The sequence below is a fragment of the Annulohypoxylon truncatum genome (assembly GCF_022578515.1).
Source record: "Annulohypoxylon truncatum strain CBS 140777 unplaced genomic scaffold F4807scaffold_16, whole genome shotgun sequence".
Classification (NCBI taxonomy): Eukaryota; Fungi; Ascomycota; class Sordariomycetes; order Xylariales; family Hypoxylaceae; genus Annulohypoxylon; species Annulohypoxylon truncatum.
The window spans coordinates 428,382-446,417 of record NW_025953802.1 but is presented as its reverse complement, the minus strand read 5'-3'; the positions used below and the strand labels follow the sequence as shown (position 1 = coordinate 446,417).

General features: G+C 48.7%; 8 protein-coding genes across 8 annotated transcripts; 4 read left to right on the top strand and 4 right to left on the bottom strand.

The window, feature by feature from the left end:
* The first annotated feature begins 1,212 nt into the window (after positions 1 to 1,212).
* Positions 1,213 to 2,547, top strand: F4807DRAFT_87678 (uncharacterized protein). The gene is made up of 2 exons (XM_048003593.1): positions 1,213 to 1,541; positions 1,819 to 2,547. Exons 1-2 carry the CDS (start codon positions 1,431 to 1,433, stop codon positions 2,536 to 2,538), a joined length of 831 nt encoding a protein of 276 aa, XP_047854241.1. The 5' UTR covers positions 1,213 to 1,430; the 3' UTR covers positions 2,539 to 2,547.
* A 227-nt stretch (positions 2,548 to 2,774) lies between these two features.
* F4807DRAFT_426012 (MBOAT-domain-containing protein) lies at positions 2,775 to 5,203 on the bottom strand. The gene is made up of 5 exons (XM_047998017.1): positions 4,775 to 5,203; positions 4,645 to 4,712; positions 4,011 to 4,595; positions 3,085 to 3,946; positions 2,775 to 3,026 (listed from the first exon to the last, which is right to left on the bottom strand). The coding sequence occupies exons 1-5, from the start codon at positions 5,028 to 5,030 to the stop codon at positions 2,920 to 2,922; spliced, it is 1,878 nt and encodes a 625-aa protein (XP_047854240.1). The 5' UTR covers positions 5,031 to 5,203; the 3' UTR covers positions 2,775 to 2,919.
* A 233-nt stretch (positions 5,204 to 5,436) lies between these two features.
* F4807DRAFT_426010 (uncharacterized protein) lies at positions 5,437 to 7,145 on the top strand. The gene has a single exon (XM_047998016.1). The coding sequence runs from the start codon at positions 5,629 to 5,631 to the stop codon at positions 6,466 to 6,468; it is 840 nt and encodes a 279-aa protein (XP_047854239.1). The 5' UTR covers positions 5,437 to 5,628; the 3' UTR covers positions 6,469 to 7,145.
* Positions 7,146 to 7,611: 466 nt separating this feature from the next.
* On the top strand, positions 7,612 to 9,934 carry F4807DRAFT_460465 (serine dehydratase alpha chain-domain-containing protein; the record flags this gene model as incomplete). The annotated part of the gene is made up of 2 exons (XM_048001530.1): positions 7,612 to 8,036; positions 8,200 to 9,934. 2 exons carry the CDS (start codon positions 7,612 to 7,614, stop codon positions 9,932 to 9,934), a joined length of 2,160 nt encoding a protein of 719 aa, XP_047854238.1.
* Positions 9,935 to 10,727: 793 nt separating this feature from the next.
* On the top strand, positions 10,728 to 11,533 carry F4807DRAFT_87646 (uncharacterized protein). Its single transcript, XM_048003592.1, has one exon. It carries the CDS (start codon positions 11,141 to 11,143, stop codon positions 11,516 to 11,518), a length of 378 nt encoding a protein of 125 aa, XP_047854237.1. The 5' UTR covers positions 10,728 to 11,140; the 3' UTR covers positions 11,519 to 11,533.
* Positions 11,534 to 12,556: 1,023 nt separating this feature from the next.
* Positions 12,557 to 14,404, bottom strand: F4807DRAFT_460463 (MFS general substrate transporter; the record flags this gene model as incomplete). The annotated part of the gene is made up of 1 exon (XM_048001529.1): positions 12,557 to 14,404. One exon carries the CDS (start codon positions 14,402 to 14,404, stop codon positions 12,557 to 12,559), a length of 1,848 nt encoding a protein of 615 aa, XP_047854236.1.
* Positions 14,405 to 15,502: 1,098 nt separating this feature from the next.
* On the bottom strand, positions 15,503 to 16,548 carry F4807DRAFT_426003 (uncharacterized protein). Its single transcript, XM_047998015.1, has one exon. It carries the CDS (start codon positions 16,156 to 16,158, stop codon positions 15,574 to 15,576), a length of 585 nt encoding a protein of 194 aa, XP_047854235.1. The 5' UTR covers positions 16,159 to 16,548; the 3' UTR covers positions 15,503 to 15,573.
* A 62-nt stretch (positions 16,549 to 16,610) lies between these two features.
* On the bottom strand, positions 16,611 to 17,411 carry F4807DRAFT_467598 (uncharacterized protein; the record flags this gene model as incomplete). The annotated part of the gene is made up of 1 exon (XM_048002508.1): positions 16,611 to 17,411. One exon carries the CDS (start codon positions 17,409 to 17,411, stop codon positions 16,611 to 16,613), a length of 801 nt encoding a protein of 266 aa, XP_047854234.1.
* Between the last annotated feature and the right edge of the window lie 625 nt (positions 17,412 to 18,036).

Sequence of the window (18,036 nt, the reverse complement as noted above, 5' to 3'; positions counted from 1 at the left end):
CTACGCACTAGGCATCGTCATTTTCATCATTTCATACCGGGTTAATGTGTATACAATGTACGGATGTATGATACGGGGTTTCACATGGCATAGCGATGTATTTCAAGGACCTGCGGAGTTAGGAGGCACGGGCACCATCAAGCACTTTCTAGCACTCAGCGGTTCATTGCTGTCGAATTAATCGTAGTTATTAAAAGCATTTAAAGTTGATATCCAACTCGCGGTTTACCTAGGTATATTATGGTGCAATTTGGTCGTCACTTAGATGAATTGTCTCATCTATAAGTCTCTGTTCCAACTAACACCTGAGTCTTATTAATGAAGGACGGTGTTTGCTTCAACCTTTTCCTTACATATCATGTTTCCCGTTCTAGAAGGTCTACACTTTTCATGCATTCTACGTATATTGGTTGATCGATGTTTCTTAATCCCAGCCACGTGTACTCGGAGATTATCCGATCTCGTGATGCTCCCCGCCCATGTTGCATGAAGGATGTACATCATTTTCCCTGTCCGCAATTCTTGGAATTGCTTCTATGTATATTCGCATGATGAGGCTCTTTCATGCGCTTAGTAGACCGATTTCACGATATGTATTTACTATCTGTTTATTCAAATAAGGTTATTTGAGTAGATGAGAGGGGGGATGTTGAGGGGGGCTATTTATTGCACCATATTATTCGATTTTGGAGTCATCGTCGTAAGTTATCATGTAAAAGTGATCTTCACGCACTTGACTCCAACTTCGTCACATCTGATGCGTATGCCGTATGTGTCAGGTATACCCCGGGTATGTAGGCATCGCATAGCAACGCTCTCGAACGCGCGGACTTGTGACCCTCGTCTTCCGGCCCGAATAATGCAAGGACTCGAAATAGGAGAGAGTTGGAAGCGCAACGGTGTTTCCCCCCGCTCTCTCTTTGCATCTAGCGTCAATACCCGTCCCGGGTTTCTCTGGGGGTGGAGCTCAGCTGGCTTTAAGTTGACCAGGTAAGCAGGGTGAGGTAGTACCTTTTTTCAGGGCTCTGCTGTGCTTAGGGGGCTTAAAGGCTTGGGAGAGGCAGGCTAGGTTCATCCTATTTGCTGCGCCTCGCTTTTAGCTACCTGCCTCGCGCTCCCCGGCGAGTTAGCGAAGGGCCTAGCCGCTTAGCCGTGCAGCTGCTGCATTAAAGTAATAAACTAGAATGCCGGCAGAGAACAAAGAAGAAAATGCCTTTTCCTGCACTTGGATTTTATTATTGACGTTGGGGGCTGTTATTTTTTTCTTTGCCTTTTTTTTGACGGTACCTACTGTACCTACTGCTTGAAGACGACTCTGTATAGTACCGGCCTTTCTCTTGTTTCAATTATATTGTACACTCGTTGTCGCGAGAGTCGCCTTTGTAAGCAGATAGGAGAACGTAGGCGGGCAGCAAATCGACAACGAAAAAATGTTGCCGCGCGTCCTTGCTTTCGGGACGGACCCCTGGGACCCGACAAACCGCTTCTTCACGTCCTGGTTGATACCGCCGTACGCCTTGGCTGCGCTGAGGGCGTTGTTTGTGAGTTTTTATCTTGTCTCTCCGCTGTTGTTTTTAGGCTTGTAGTTGCTTTTAAGTTGGAAGGATTTCGAGCTTGTGCGAGTTTGTTGCCGTCGCTCGTAGCAAGTACCTACATCATCCTATATGGGACACGGGGCTCGGCGCCGGTGTCGCGTGCTTAAGTCCCAGCCGTGCAACCACACGATTTGGAGATGAACACCTACCTACTAAGGCTTCCAAAATCCTAAAAATTCATGTCAGTCAGTTAGGTATAAGACGATGCTAACCACGCCCATAGTCCCTCTACGCCTTCACAACCCTGATCTTCAACCTCGGCTACCTGTGCGCGCACCCGGACCTAGGCGGCTGCGCGACCTCGCGCACCGAGTTCTCCTACTTCACCGTGCTCACGTACTGGGGTTTGGCCTTCTACCTCGCCGTCGCCGCGGTCCACACCTTCAGCTACGCGCGGTACGGCGCGCCGCTCCTGGCGCGCTGGCCTAGGCCCCTGAAGGCCCTGCACGCGCTGTACTACAGCTCCGTCACGAGCTACCCCTTCATCGTGACGATCGTGTACTGGGGCATCCTGTACCCGTACGGCGGCGCCTGGTTCCCGGACGTGTACGACGGCTGGTCGAACATCAGCCAGCACGCGCTCAACAGCTTCTTCGCGCTCTTCGAGATCCTCGTCCCGCGCACGCAGCCGCAGCCCTGGATCCACGTCCTCTGGCTCATCGTGATCCTGGCCTTTTACTTGGCCCTCGCGTACCTGACGCGCGCCACCAAGGGCTTCTACGTGTACAGTTTTCTGGACCCGACGAAGGAGGGGCCGCTTGTTGCGGCGTATGTGTTTGGCATCGCGGTCGCGGCGATTCTGATTTTTGGTATTGTGAAATTTGTCATCTGGGCGCGGCGCTACGTCACGGAGGAGAAGATGGGGAGGAGGGGGAAATTTGCGTTTAGGAGAACCGCGGAGGAGCTCGAGATGGTTGGGCCGGGCGCTTTTGCGGGCAAGTGATTCGTAATGCGGCTTGGCTACGTGTTAAGGGGGCTGGGATAGGGAATGTTAATATACTGGCTCGTCTGGGGACTAAATAATGGAAGGCCTTGAGGAAGAACAGGTTGGTGATTTGGGATATTGCATTGCGTTGCCATGGATAATGCTTTACGGATACCCTCTCGTGTGCGAGTTGGCGGCATTTTGTCATGGCGAGAATCATCAGGTATTGGCATTGGGTTTAGGTATCTAGGTAGATATACTTAATACCATGATTGGCTCAAATATCTATGTACTATTTCGTCTATTTATATGATACAACGACATGGGTGAGTGAGCCCGCAGCTCGTTTATCTGAGATGATATTCTATTTTGTTAACCGGATACAGTCCTACGCGGTGATCAACACTTCAGATTGATGCCACGCCTCATCTCCGATTCTCTAATCTCAAACATAACTTGCGTGCCCACAAAAAACGCTATGCAAGCACCCGAGAGAAACATCAACCCTATAAGAATGTCAGCATACCCCTACAACATAGTCCTGTAAAGATAAAATAAACTCACCAGAAAAGTCCTTGAATATCTCCGCGATAATCCGCTCCAACCCTTCCACACCAACTGCAAACCCAACCAGATTCGCCGACATCATCATAAAAATGTTCGCCACGGCACCCACACAGCATAACATGCGATACGTAGTCGGGTGGCCCTCCCACTTGCGTTTCGGGAATAAGAAACCGGCCGCCATCTCAGGCAGCATGAAGAACACGACCAGCCAGCCCCAGATCAACAACCGCATCTGGATGTCATGCCACAGTCCCACAAACGTGAATACCAGGACGTAAGTAAGGATCGAGCGAGCGGCTTCTCGCGGGCTCTTGAAGCTGGACCCGCCGAGGGGCACGTATATATAGCGCAGGGACCAGCGGTAGAAACTACGGTGCCAGGAGCGCCAGAAGGCGAGGGTGCTCCAGTTGTCGCTGACACAGCGGATCATGTTCTCAGGGGGGTCGACGCCATCGACGAGGGCCCAAAGACGGAACAATCGCCAGGGAAGGAGAAGCTTAAGCCAGATCAGGTGCAAGTTGAAATAGCTGAGCACACTTAGCTGCGCGGCGGTGTACTCACTCCAGCCTGGGTTCGCCTTTGAGATGGCTTGCACGTAACAGTAGTGCAGGATTACTTCCATCGCGAGGAGGGTAAATAAGAACCGGACCCCGTATCGGAGGGTGCGGGAGAACTCGATAGTGGAGGACTTGTAGCGCAGTTGCGATATGTAGTCATTGAAGGTAATGATGGGGCCGGTGAGATAGAGGGGAGCGTAGATGGCATAGGCGACGTAGTTTCGGAAGGAGAAGTCTTTTGATTGCGCCGGGATGGAGACGCGATCTCGTTCGCTTAAGGAGGACGGGTCGACTTGTTTCTTCTTAGCGGTATCAGTAAGTGGTTTGGTATGGCATAATATAGGGAGATGGGACGGCGGAGCTCACCTCTACGGGGCTATAGCTTCTGCGGTCCAGACTCCAGTAGTAATCTAGGTTGAAGCTGATCAGGCGCAGGACGGTGATGTTGAAGAGGATCTCCCAACGGCCCATAAGTCCACCATAGCCATCGAGCCATCTACCCCACGATACCAATGCAGAGCCCGAATCAAGAATTGAGTTTTGGACAGGGGCTCCGGCGATCAAAGTAGCGATGTCCCCGAATTTGTAACCTTTACATAGTTCGTTCGCAAAAAGTGTACCGACGTTGAAGATCCATGTCGCAGCCGGTACGGACTTCCTAGGTAAGGTTGTTGCGACCTGATAGTTCGCATAAAGAATTATGAGGATTTTCAAGGCTGAAACTCCGTGTAGCGCAACCAAGTATATCAGCGCAAAGCCGAAGTCGAAGGAGGCGCGTTGGTTTAGTCTTTGGTCAGCCTCTTCAGGGGTTGGTCGCGCGGACTGCCCTGCCGCTTTTATCGGGTATACGATCGAATTGTACAATCGGCGTAGGAGAGGATGGAAAATCAGAAGCGCCGCCATGTACGGGATGTTACTTCGAAAAGTGCGATACTGGGCATCTGAGGCATCCTTCAAGTTATTAGTTGTAACAGTAGTCTAAGCCGGGGAGGAGGCCTACAATCTTGCGCCCTGGAATCCATCCTTCTGAGAGTAGGTTCTCATATCTCCTATATTTCGGCTCCGTCGCTACGAGACAAGTCAATCGATGTGTAAAATGCGCCAAGTTCCATGGATGGTATTAACCGTACGTCTTGAAGAATCATATGCTACCCAGAACATATAGGGTATAACCCAGAGGAGGATCAAGTAGTAGAGATAAAACTCGGGCGTGGTCCATCTTGAAGCAGGCGCTTTGCTATTCCACTTTGCTGCACGTTCTTTACTTGCTACCGGATCATCCCGGGCTTCTATAACGGTTTTATAAGGGGTCGTGGACGAGATCGTAAAGCGAGTGTCGAGGGTATCAAGGTCGTAGATCTTGCGCAAAAAGGAGAGGAGACCCATTGCGAGAAAAGGACAGGCAAATATGCCTAGACAATGTATAGATTACTATCAAGACATGAAAAGGATAAATATGTGCGATGGCGACGACGACGTATACTCCCGAGCATCACGAAAATCGCAAAAGGAGAAATCCAACGTGGTCAGCCCGCTATTGTACAGTTTAGTAAGTTAATGGATGCACAAGTACAAAATGACAATTGACGATACGAGATTCGATAATCAAGGGTCCGGCACAGCGGGTGGATCCCAAAAAGGCAGGGGGTTGACGCGAGCGCGGTTGCACTGCACTTTAAAGTGGGCCCGGTCACTAGTAACAAGGTTGATGTTCTCCCTACCCCATACGCACAGATTACATAAGTCAGTAGGTAGGAACTTCTCAGTCCGTACTTCGGTACCTTCGATACACATTGTACATACCGCCTTTACTTCAACTCCATCAAAACATCTACAAACGATAAAGACGAAGTCGGACCCGGACTCGTCTACCCATAAAAATTATACCAAGATTACATAACACATATGTCTAAATAAACTACCCCGCCAAGGGAGAGATCTAAGATCGGGTCTTAATCGGGTTTCTACCACCTAGACGGCAGCAATGAAAACTAGACCAGTCAAACCGAGTCGGACGATGAAGAGATTTGGGAGTAGATCTATTGCATTGCGTCCAAAACCAGCTCAGAAAACTTATACTCCTCCAAAATGCTGGAATGGACCCTTTGAGTTCTTTAACCTCCCTCCGGAGCTGAGAGATCATATCCTAGAACTCATAATCCTCGATTGGGATACTCACAATAGAGACATCGTTCACCTGTTTCTAACATGCCACCGCATTTATGCTGAGGCCGCGGCGATATTCTACCGAGAAGTGTACCTCGATAACATGCACCTTAGAGGGACTGCCGACCCTTTCCTGACCGGAACTATCACGAGGGTCGCTCCTCGGCAGTACGTGCAAACCTTGACCATTAGATTCGCCATGAAAGACCAGATCTATCTGTTTGGCGAGTCATACGGATCTGCGCTTCGGGAAATGGTCGAAGAAGGAAAGCTTCAACGCTTGCAACTAGAAATCGGAAGCCGCTTTCCCAATTTTGAATTCTGGGGCATCGAAGATGAAACATCTTCTTGCGACGATATCCGTGTAACGGGCAAACAGGGAGAAAAGCTGGTGATTTCGGCGCCTCGCTACATCACGAAGACGCCATTCCAGAATTTCCTCAAATTCTTAGAAGAGTCTAACATCCCGAAAATCGTGCTTTACGTCGACGCCGATGATCATTCCAAGTTCTGGTGTCTGTTCCATCGCGCTCACCCGTCAGGTAAAAGGTGCGAGGGCGAATGGATAAGTGCTACAAGGGTATTAAGGATTCAATGGCAGAGCTTGGTCAAGGTTCTTAAGGGGGCCCAACCCGTAAAACCGACGAAGGACTGTTGAAATTCGGTTGGCACATCGAGTCATTTGACCTACGGATTTCCGTATCGATGAGAACATAGTGGTACCATATACCGTAGAGACGCGGCAAACGAGGACGATTCCGTTCGTGGAGATGACGGAGCTACCGTGCATGCCGCGCCAGTATTGCCGCATCTACGTATTGTCACCAACATGAGTTTGAGTATTGTTCCGGTACAACGACGGCCTGAAGCGGAGGTTACGAACGATACGTCTACATAAGGTTTGCGATATGTCAATGATTATGATGGAGAACCCGAAGATGGGCAGTGCCGGACGGACATTGCTATTCATGAATGATGAGGATTAGAGAAACCCTCTGGGAATGACTACTGCAACCTGATAGTAACGAGATGTATTCCCGACGTTATAAAATTTGTGTGGCTGACGGATAGACGACGCCTATCTAAGACCAGCGGGGATGGGCCTGTACCAGTGAGTTCGACAATCTAAAAGGAACCATAAAGACCAACTTGTGTTCAAAATGAGAAAGCAAAGATAGGATAGCTACATGGTACTCAGGTAGCTTTTACTAGGACGGCTCTTATCTTTGTCGGTAAAGATCAAATATTGAAGCAGGGTGCTCACATTTCGCGCAACCAACTAACATCCAATCTTTGAGCCCACTCAGATAATGTCTTACCGCAAAGCTTTTCACCGCCGCTTCCATGTGATATTTTAAGCATCAATGAGTCCGGGTATTTACGAAGTTAACCAAGATTTCATCTGATTGGAACACCCCACCATGCACTTATCGTATTCTCGGGTATCTGAAGTACCATCTTAAGTACATGTGTACAATACGGATCTTCTTCAGGGAAGGGGGGAAGGTTCGACGTCAGATCCTGGGTCTAAGCTTCCAATAAACTGTCCCCATTGACTCGCGTTTTGGAAATCGCCGTCACATCATTGGATCGTGCTTACGTTTAACAATTCAATTCTAGTTACCGAATTCCATTTTTGATAACCTTTTCTCTTTATTTATTTGTCTTTATTTGCGGGGGATACATTCGTCAATTCGAATCACTATTTTCATATTGAGCATATCTAGTCATACTGGTCATTCGCTTTCATTTTATTTCATCCTCAATTCCATTTACTCATTACCAACATCACTAACTCATGATGAGCCGTACGGCGGTGAAGCAGCTCAACCTACTTCGCAATGCTGTTGGCATAACATCCCGGCGAGTGACAACCAGGTGGCAGACTAATACAGTCGGGACGAACCAACTCAGATGGGGCCGCATATCAGCAGGAATCTCATCGCGCAGACTACAAACCCGGTATCTTAGTACGACGCCGGCTAGTCTTAACAGCAACGAAGATGCGCAATCCGGAACTTATAGTGAAACCGATCACGAGCATGCCGTTATCTCGACTTTCGATCTCTTTTCTGTCGGCATTGGACCTTCTTCATCTCACACGGTTGGGCCCATGCGGGCTGGCGGTATCTTCGTAGCCGATCTAGTCGAGGCTGGTCTGCTAGACAAGGTGCACAAAATACGCATCTCGATATATGGCAGTCTTGCGCTCACCGGAGAGGGCCAGTATGTATTCTTCAACACTTGACCATTCCTCATTCAACTGTCTTGGAATTCAATCTAGCCAATTAGAATTAGCATTATTTTGAGAGCTACAACGTCAGACATAAATGGCCGTAGCTCCCAGAAAACTTCTTAGTGGCAGATACTGACATTTTATGTTGGATAGTATGACACCTTCTGCACTATTATTGGGTCTCGAGTCCGCAAGTGTAGAGACAGTTGACACGTCCTATGTGCCTACTCGTTTTACCCAGATTAAGAAGGACAAGAAACTTTTCTTAGGACACGGACTACCAGAGGGCAAAGGTAAAGAGATCGACTTTGACTATGAGCGAGACTTCAAATGGGAATGGGGTAAGAAGTTACCCGTGCACAGTAATGGAATGCGCTTCATGGTATTCGACGATCAAGGAACGCTGCTTGCGACCAACGACTTTTTTAGTGTGGGTGGAGGTTTTGTTGTCAATGGTGCATTGTCAACTGCTGCTACGGCCGCAGCAGAAAGTCAAGCTGCGGAACTCGCTGCAGCTGACAGCAAAGAACTTCAAACTGAAGGAAATGGAGGACATCCAGCTGATTTAGCCGAAAACCTGTTCTACAAAGAGATTAGGAGAGCAGACGCGGCGGGAGATCGTAGGACTGGCTCTGAAATTAAGCCCTTGGATGAAGCCGCCGACGAATCTACGGCTCTAGCTAATACGAGCCCGCAAATGGGAACAAAGAGTTCTCCTATCACATCCGCAGCCTCAGAGACCGAAGCTGCAGGCACCGAGACCACGTCTACACAACCTCGCTATCCGTTCCGTGACGCTCGCAGCCTATTGGCACTATGCCATAAGCACAACCTAACTATTGCACAGCTAGTGTACGAGAACGAAAAGGGTCATGGGTACACGGATGACGAGATCTATAGGAAATTGATGAATATCTGGGAAGTTATGGACGATAGCATACTTGAAGGCGTACAAGCACCACTTGATACCACTCTACCTGGCTCCCTCAAATTACACAGACGAGCGCCGGCACTTTACAAACGACTAACCAGGGGCCTTTACCCTTCTCATACCCAGTCACCAAGCTCAGCCAAACTACATGCACAATTGACATCTTCGAATAACGACAGTAGCCCAACATCATCGGCAGGTACAGCCATATCCGAGTTACCGAAGAAAGAGGTAGCCGCACTGAACCGGAGAAGCGCTGTTGGCAGACGTGGCCCTCTACGTATACATGGCGACGTTTATCACCCGATTAGGCCAACGCCTCTTCGCCGCACTACGTTTCCGGCCATGGATTACTTATCCGTCTACGCCATTGCCGTCAATGAGACGAATGCAGCGGGTGGACGGATTGTGACGGCACCAACTAATGGCGCAGCGGGTATCATTCCTGCTGTGCTCAAGTACACAGTCGAGTTTGTCAGTGACGACGTCGAGCGCGACATACTCACTTTCCTCTTGACGGCGTCTGCTATCGGAATGCTGTACAAGCGTGGTGCAACCATCTCGGCAGCGGAAGGGGGCTGTATGGCTGAAGTAGGGGTTGCCTGTTCGATGGCGGCTGGTGCTTTCGCAGCCTGTATGGGCGCGAGCCCCGAGGTGATTGAACAAGCGGCAGAAATCGGCATCGAGCACAATCTAGGACTGACTTGCGATCCCATCGCAGGGCTCGTTCAGGCGCCTTGCATCGAGCGCAACGCCTTGGGTGCTGTGAAGGCCATCTCAAGCGCGAACTTAGCTCTTAGCAGCGAGGCCGGCACCCCCAAGGTTAGGCTCGACGATGCTATCCGTGCCATGCGGGTCACAGCGCAAGGGATGCGGAATGAGTTCAAGGAGACGAGTCTTAGCGGTTTGGCTACAAGCGTGCCTCTTAACATTCCCGTTAGTCAGCCCGACTGCTGATGTGTCATCGTCGTACGTTATGGCCTACGCGGGAAAATACTTGGTTACGGAGCGCGCGTTTTGATTAGTCAAGGGTCTTTTCTAACCAGCGATGGATATACATAATTGCATCTTTACACAAAGGAGGGAAATCAAAATCGGAAAAACGAGCTCGGGGTTGGAAACTCGCTCACGATCTTCGGGAATATGAGTAATGGTTAAAGGCGTTGGGCACGTTTTCATATTAGGGCTGGGGATTTAGATGGGAAGCATTGTGTTTTCGCGAGCGATAAAGTAGATTTATAGAAAGGCAACTTATACCCTCAGCTTCGAGGCTGCGGGGATCACTTGATGAAGATAGTTCCTGGGATACGTCGTATGCAGGAGATGAATTTGTGTCAAATCGGTGCTTAGTTTGACTAGGTACCTAAGCATTACCAGCCGCATCCTCCTTCTAGATTCGGTATTAAGAATCTGAAAAGTCCTAATGCATGGGACAGCCAAAGCTCGGCTTGTCGTTTCTGGATCCTACTTGTGTCACATCTTTGAGCTGTAGCTGCCTTGCGGGTTCCGGTCAGAAATCGGAATGATAAAAGACAAAAACGCTGCCTGCGGTCGAGTTAAGAATCCTGGGGTTGGGGTTAGGGTTATGACAGCTGAATAGGAGACAGGGTTATTAAGGTACTTTTGAGTTGGGATAGGGCTGCTAGGGTGCCCATTCCAAATCGCATCAGGTACCCAGGTACCTAGGTAAGATCAGCACGACAAACCAGTTAAAACGCCTCGCTCCTTCAGGGGGTCTCGAGAGGGGCGGTGTTGCGGCTCAGCTGCGATGCGACGCGTAAGAGAACCTTAACTTATGAGGGGCTTCCTCAGACCTTAGGTGAGAGCTTTTGAGTTTCGTTCTTTGCGAAAAAGTTACAGGTTTTTCTTCTTTCGTTTTCATCTTGATCTGGATTGGAGTGGAAAGGAAATAGTTGACTTCAAATAATTCGCATTGAAATAGGTCGAGTTGATTTTGGTTTGGTCTGCGCACGGGATCCGTTGCAATTACGCATTTTCGAACCGCCCACAAGCAAGCACTCGCTCAACGAGCAGAGGATACGATACGATACGGAGCTGGTCTTCCCCCCGAAGTTTAAAATTAATTTAAACCTCAACACTCTCAAGCCAAAAAAAAGAGAACAATACAATCAAACAAGAAAGCAAGCAAGAAAACAAACAAAAATGTCGTCCGTCCCCCTAAAGCCCCTCCGGTCCACACACCAGGACGACGCGCCATGCCCGGCGTACGCCGAAGACGCCTCGCCCAGCGTCTCCGCGGCGGCAGAATCGCAGCCGTTCATCAGCCTCTCGGAGCGCGACATCGAGGCCGCGACCGTACCGCCGCCCGCGTACGCATATACTCAAAACCAGGACGACGACGACTTGGAGGGGGACACGGACAAGGACGACCCGTTCAAGCGGCAGTCGGTGCCCGTCAAGATCATCTGGGTCATGCTTTCGGTGCTCATGTTCGCGGTGGGCTTCGGCGGCGTGCTGACGCTGTTTATCGTGTTTTTTAGGATCTTGGTGCTGGTTTGGCGGAAGTTGGGGTTGTTGTGAGGGGGTGAGGGGAGGGGGGGGGGGGGACTTTATGGGTTACTACGGCCCGGTGATGAGGGTTATGGGATCTTATGTGTACGTCCTTGCACGCGGCTTTATGGGCCGTGCTTCCTGTGTATCATTATGGGTTAGGATTTTGGGGGATAGGCTGGGATTCTCGGTCGAGAATGAAGCGTTATGTCAATATTAAGGTTCGTTGGTCATTAGGAGATAAATCTCTTCGATGGGATGGTTATCAAAGAAGCGACGGCCATTTATGAGACCTTGGACATTATAAATACCACCGTAGCCAATTAAACCCTTAACGTTTTACCCATGTAAAAAGAGGACTTCGGGAGCTAGCTATGTCACCGTTGATAGGAAGTGGGGCTTGAACAGATTTAGTCACGAAGCTATCGTGACCCCTAAATCCAGTCGTCCTAGGTACGAACAGCGTTGTTGCATCTATTAGGCAGTTACATTTAGGTGTCAAGGACTTAGTCGCCTAGCACATCGGAGTCCCCCATCGGAATAGTGTCTCAGACCCTTCTCTTTATCCCGTCCAACTTTCTGTACGATCACGGCAAAGCGCCCAAATCGTTACATCCCTGCGTGCTCTAATTTCATCGGCAAGAGAACAACTCGTGGCGCTATAAAGGAGCATTATCGTGCCGAGTCCCAAGCCCGTGGACCGGGTTCATTAGGGTCTCGCGGGCGGGCTCTATCTACCTATAGATCTGCCTTGGCGATGCTTGGTATTCATTAGCCCAGCAAGCCACATAAAATATTTCAAATATCCCTACGGACGTATCGCTTAACCCAAAATCAAACATCTAAATCACGCAAACATCCGCCCTCCATAAGAGTAGGTAGATCATCTCTATATTCTATGATATTATGGAATCCGGACATGCAACCTCGTCCCAAACTACCTAAAAAAACCCCGACACGCTCCCTGCGCCGTTCATGCGTTTATACACGTACATGCCATACTAACATTACTAATATCGATACCAATATCGCCAGAAAATCAAGTCAAAAATCCAAATCCAGCTTGTGCTATTGACCATTCTTTTCTTCGGTCTTCTCGGCCTTTGCGCCGCCCTCGCCGTTCTGGCGAAGACTCTGGAGCCCCGTCTTATGTTCCTGGTGCTCCCGGCTGAGCGTTCTCTGGCTGACGAACGGGCTTACGATGAGTCCCACCGCGGCAATAGCTGTGTACATGATGTACATCTCCCGCAGACTGTTCCAGTAGGCTGCGCGGGCTATGTCGCCTTGCTCGCCGGGTAGCGAAGCGACTAGCGCAACATTACCACCTGCGCTCCCGCCGGAGAGTTGCGAGGCAAGTTCTGGGCCGAGCTGGGCTAGAAGGGTTGGGTACTGTCTCTGCATCCCGTTCTGGAATACTACGCCGCCGATAACCACGGATATGGACGTCGAAAGTTGGCGGACGAAACCAAAAGTGGATGTCACCGCTGCGATGTCGCGGGGCTCGACGGATGTTTGAAGCGCGATGAGTGGCGATTGGAAGTTCGGTCCTACACCGATACCTGCGACGATCTGGTATACAATGATCTTGGCCCAGTTGGCCTTGGGACCGAGATCGATGAACAGGCCGAACCCAAGCGTCAAGAAGAACATGCCAAAGATGATGGCGGGAAGGTATTTGCCGGTCTTCCTCATGAACAGGCCTGAGCCGATTGATAAGAAAGATAGCGCAAGCACATACGGCAACAAGTAAACACCGGAAAGAAGCGACGAAGCGCCCAAGACTGCCTGGAAATATAGTGGCAAATAGTAACTTCCGGATATGAAGACACAACCGTGGACCATGCAGATCGCGAAAGTCGATATATTTTTCCCGAATTTGAATAATCGAAGGGGTATGACAGGGTACTTGGCGTACCACTTCTCGACCGCGATGAATATTCCAACCGTCACTACACCAAATACAATCAGGCATATGGTTGGTGCCGAATTCCACGGGTAAGTGACACCTCCGAACTCCAATCCGAACAAGAACATGATCGTTCCGCCGATAATGAGAAGACTGCCCAACCAATCAATGGCGGCGAGACCTTGCCAAACCGGCGTGCGAGGGTTGTGTAACTTGAGGACGAAGAGCAGTATGAAGAAGCCAACGCCGCTAATCGGCAAGTTCACGTAGAAACACCAACGCCAGGTGACCTTAGATGTGAAGACGCCTCCGAGGATAGGCCCGATGGCAGAAGCTATAGCCCAGACCATTCCGAAGAACGCGTAGTACATGCCTCGCTTCCGCATGGAGAACAAATCACCGACGCAGATGTTAGTAAGTACGACGATACCGCCGCCACCCACGCCCTGAATGGCGCGAGCGGCGATCAGCATGCCGATGTTGACGCTCAACGCGCATATGAGCGATCCAATCCAGAAGATGCCCACGGCCGCCAAGAGCACCGGCTTACGCCCCCATATATCGGAGATCTTCCCCCAGCTGGGGACGGTGGCTGAATTCGCTAGCAAATAGGCCGCGCCGATCCACGTGTATCCCGACGGGGACTTGAACTGCTCGACGATGGTCGGAATCGCGGTCGTGATGATGGTGACGTCGAGAGCCGCGAGGAAAAGTGCCGAGCAGAGCGCGAAAACGATAACGGTCGTCTCAAACTGCGTTCGTCCTGTTTCGAATTCCGCCTTATTTGGGGCTGGAGCTGGAGCTGGAGCGGCACCTTCGGCCGGGTTTTCTGCTCCGTTTGCATCAGCAGGAGCAGATGCATTTGCGTTCTTTTGGCCAGCTTCTTCCCGTGCGGTGCTTGCCGAGGAGCTGACGCGGGTGTTGTTGTCAGACGGCTTTGCACCTTGCTCTAGGTCGTCGAGTTTCTCGTCATCGCGGACGTCTAACGTGGTTGTTTCATGATCCGACATTGCCCCTCTAGACGTTTGAAGACGTCCTAATCCAACAGCCTTTTGTCGGTTCTACCAAAACAGGGTTGACACCCTTTTCTAAGTATGTGAATTATGGTAAGATATCAAGAATAACGATGCAAAAGGAGAAAAAAATAATAATTAAAAGTTGCCGATTCTGGAGCTAGTAGTCAAGCTAGTGGTGATCCGTACAATAATAGACAAGGGTAAGTAATAGCGGAATCGGTCAAATCTTCGCTAGAGCCAGATCAATGACGGCTCATTCAATTTTTATGTCTTGGCCTCTCAGCAACCCTGGGAAAATGTCAAAGAACATATGCAGAAGCAAGCATGGTACATAAAAATAGGGGTCAGTGTGGAGCACTTTGACATGAATCGTCTTTGCAGATTGAAGGGGATGATATTTTCTTTTCATGTGAAAGTTTTGATGTAAAAGTTAAGATCGTTAAATATTTTAGAACCTATGAAGGACGGTAATAATTGGGTGGTGGCTTGAGAACCATGGGGGATTGAATTGGTAATACTTACCACTCCTATAGCCGGAGGGCTAATGCGAAAAAGCGCGAAAGAGCGAAGAAACGAAACCAAATAGAATCAGGCAAAGGACGGTGCTGTTACGGAATATATTTTGAAACCGAGAACGGCTAAATGTGGGACTAGCAATTAAGCCTCTTATTGGTCAATTGGACACATTTTTGCCTGCCGGCACCTTACTTTCCGCACAGGACACCACCACTCATCAAACGATCTAATTACTCCATAGAATAGTGCTAATGAGAAGCTAACGACGGCAAGTGAGTCATTGCATAAATGTGACGCGCATTCTTTCACTTCGTATTCCAATTGTCTCAATCTTCAAAATTTTCATGTAGGAATTCCCTTTTTCGCGTCTCAATTCTTGAGCTTATGAAGTTACTAAGGAAGCTATCTGATAGGCAGGCATTTACTCCACCAACAATCATTCCCTACCACTTCGTACATGATAAGTGAAGTGGAACTCGGTCTTCGCGCCTATATCCACGTACGCGATCAAAATATTTTAATAGTCTAGATTAATATTTTCTAAAAATAACTTACCTCGTTATTGACTCAGTGAGTACTAAATATTGCTTTGAAAGAAAAGTCTATTCGCAAATGCCCATCTCAACTGTCTACTTCTGTAGATTGATCTAGGTAGGTTTATCTGCCTTCCGCGAGTCCAAAAAGTGGTTAATGCGGTCCTTCATAGGCGCATCCTTCTTATAGTCTCGCATCGTCTCGAGCTGTAGATACATGAGCGCAAACACGAGCACATGTATCGCGGGACATATTTCCACGTCTTTCAGCCAACCTGCTAAGGCCAGTTTGCTCTCTTTAATCTCATGCCATGTTCGAAGTGCGAATCGAGCGTAGAAATGAGTGACGTCCCATTCCGTGCAGTCCGGGAATTTCTCCTCAATCCACATCGGATCCCGGCGGACCTTCAAGTTGTGAAGTAGTTTATGGACTTCTTCAAAATCGCCGATTGGGAGATCCCACCGTCCCCTAAGGTAATTGTACTTGAACTCGGCGAAGCTCTCACGGAAAGCCGGATGGGTAAATAGGGTCTGGGCCCTCTGTTGGGCCAAAAACCCGCTACCAAGACCGAAGATGGGAGCTAACTCGCGCGAAGCCATCTCTATGTTTGCCGGCTTCCTTTTGTAAATCTGTCGGACTTCATACTTCGTCTTCGCGGGCTCGTCCAAGTTAGGGTTACACATCTTTGGCGAAGTCATCGTGAAGTAGTTGATAGATTGGGTAGTTGCCGGGATCTTGTTTAGGTGGTCGAGAAGTGATGATTGTAAGATATGAATACTGCTTAATTCTGATTGATTGTCATAGGAGGCAGATGTTGATGGTTAGAAGGGAAATGGTTTATATGATTAGAAATCCTTTGTTTCTTGTTGCCTTGGGTAAGCTTACAACAAGAGGTTGCTTCCTTTCCATAAACTCATTGTTGCTCTTTCACTTCGAAGATATGGGACTATTGTTTAGCTTTGGCTCTTAAACTTTATTATCAAAAGGAAACAACGGTGTGTATTTGTACCTTAGAAAAGTGAGTACTACAAGCACTGTGGTATGCGACAAGTGGGCTAGAAATTCCATTCAATTAGGAGCAAGTACACAAACAAAGAGAAACAATCCAAATATACTTCTATGTCTCTAGAATAACGTAATCAACATGCAACTACCAGAACTTCAAATGACTTAAAACACCACCACGCATTTGGGCTTTCTTCAACATCCAGTCATCATAAGCCTTAAGAGCATTTTCCTCCCCAATTGCGTTTGAAAACTCGTCCACGACCAGCTCTTTGATTTCTTCATCACTTGCTCCAGGTCCTGCGATGTCCTCGGTCTGAAGTAGCCTGTCTACTAGTTCGTTCCTAAGGTAAACGTCCCGCTCAAATGAGAGCTTGCAGAAAAGGAGAAACGCAGCCGCCCACTTGTCGCATGAATCCCAGCTAAGATAGAAAGGATTGTTTCGGCCAAATGAGTCAGCGTAAGCAGCTTGTCGAGTCTGGAAATCGTCTCGGGTAGCCGGCGTGCCCTCTTCGATATGACTTCGATAGTAGAGAAGCCTGAAGATGAAAGCGGCGATGTGGTTAACGTGACGCCAATGAGACTTGTCAACCTCTTTTGCCGGCCGAATGTTCAAATAGTTTATAATATCTTCAGGACGCTCGAGGATCTCGTTCATTGTGTCGACAACGGAAAACCAAGATGGACTTGTAGATTCCGTGGGAGCTGAAAGATATTCATCCACGTAGGACATCCAGGCCGATTCCATCTCCGGACAGTCATAGAAATACACAAAGTCTTCGAGTGTCCATTTAATTGGCCGCCAGTGGCCCGGCAACACGCCACCGGCTGAGCCGTAAGCTTTGAAGTAGAGTACTACCAAGTTCTGTTCGAGGGCTGCTTGTATGTCTTTCTGCATGCTACCCCAAAATGATGTGGGCTTTCCGCTCAAGGTAGGGGGATCCATTTTGAAAGTTATCTAGTTGTTGGATGAGTTTAAAAGATCTCTGGGATTGATATAAGAATAAATGTTTCGAGTGAACTTGTATTTAAGCTCGCTTTCCAGTGACCTCATAAAATCAGTCTCTGGGCGAGGAGAGACTATTCGCGCTCATATATGTATTCTTGTGAGGAGGTAACACGAACAGAAAAGGATAACAACAATCCCTTTATTTTCGCCTTCCCTTTGCGTGGCCATAAAAAATAAGAGGAACCACTCGAGACTTTGAATGATATTGTACGAACTCAAAGACTGGTGTTAAACCCATTTTAAATGTATGAGACAGCATAGGTCTAAGTAGGCTTTGCATAAGGGCATATACTTTCTTTCTTGTCACATATGGCATCATATACCTAGTAACGAGTATTTCAGATGCATACCAGTTCTTGCGCCAGCTACTCAGGAGGAATATTTGCGCACGAGTACTTAATACCATCAAGATGTCGTCTGCAAGTTGTGGTGAACCCGGGTAAATCCAACCAATGAGGTAGCCAATAAACTAATAAACCAGTCACTTTATTAACATGTAGCTAGGTAGGTACTTAGATGATGTGTAAGTCAGTGCATACGCCAGTATACTAGAAGCAATGAC

Coding starts and splice junctions, on each gene's coding strand:
- F4807DRAFT_426010 (XM_047998016.1), top strand. CDS start 5,629: ATGAAAACTAGACCAGTCAAACCGAGTCGGACGATGAAGAGATTTGGG.
- F4807DRAFT_87678 (XM_048003593.1), top strand. CDS start 1,431: ATGTTGCCGCGCGTCCTTGCTTTCGGGACGGACCCCTGGGACCCGACA. Junction 1,542..1,818: donor CTGCGCTGAGGGCGTTGTTT/GTGAGTTTTTAT, acceptor CCACGCCCATAG/TCCCTCTACGCCTTCACAAC.
- F4807DRAFT_87646 (XM_048003592.1), top strand. CDS start 11,141: ATGTCGTCCGTCCCCCTAAAGCCCCTCCGGTCCACACACCAGGACGAC.
- F4807DRAFT_426003 (XM_047998015.1), bottom strand. CDS start 16,158: ATGACTTCGCCAAAGATGTGTAACCCTAACTTGGACGAGCCCGCGAAG.
- F4807DRAFT_426012 (XM_047998017.1), bottom strand. CDS start 5,030: ATGGGTCTCCTCTCCTTTTTGCGCAAGATCTACGACCTTGATACCCTC. Junction 4,713..4,774: donor AGCATATGATTCTTCAAGAC/GTACGGTTAATA, acceptor CTTGTCTCGTAG/CGACGGAGCCGAAATATAGG. Junction 3,027..3,084: donor GATATTCAAGGACTTTTCTG/GTGAGTTTATTT, acceptor ACATTCTTATAG/GGTTGATGTTTCTCTCGGGT.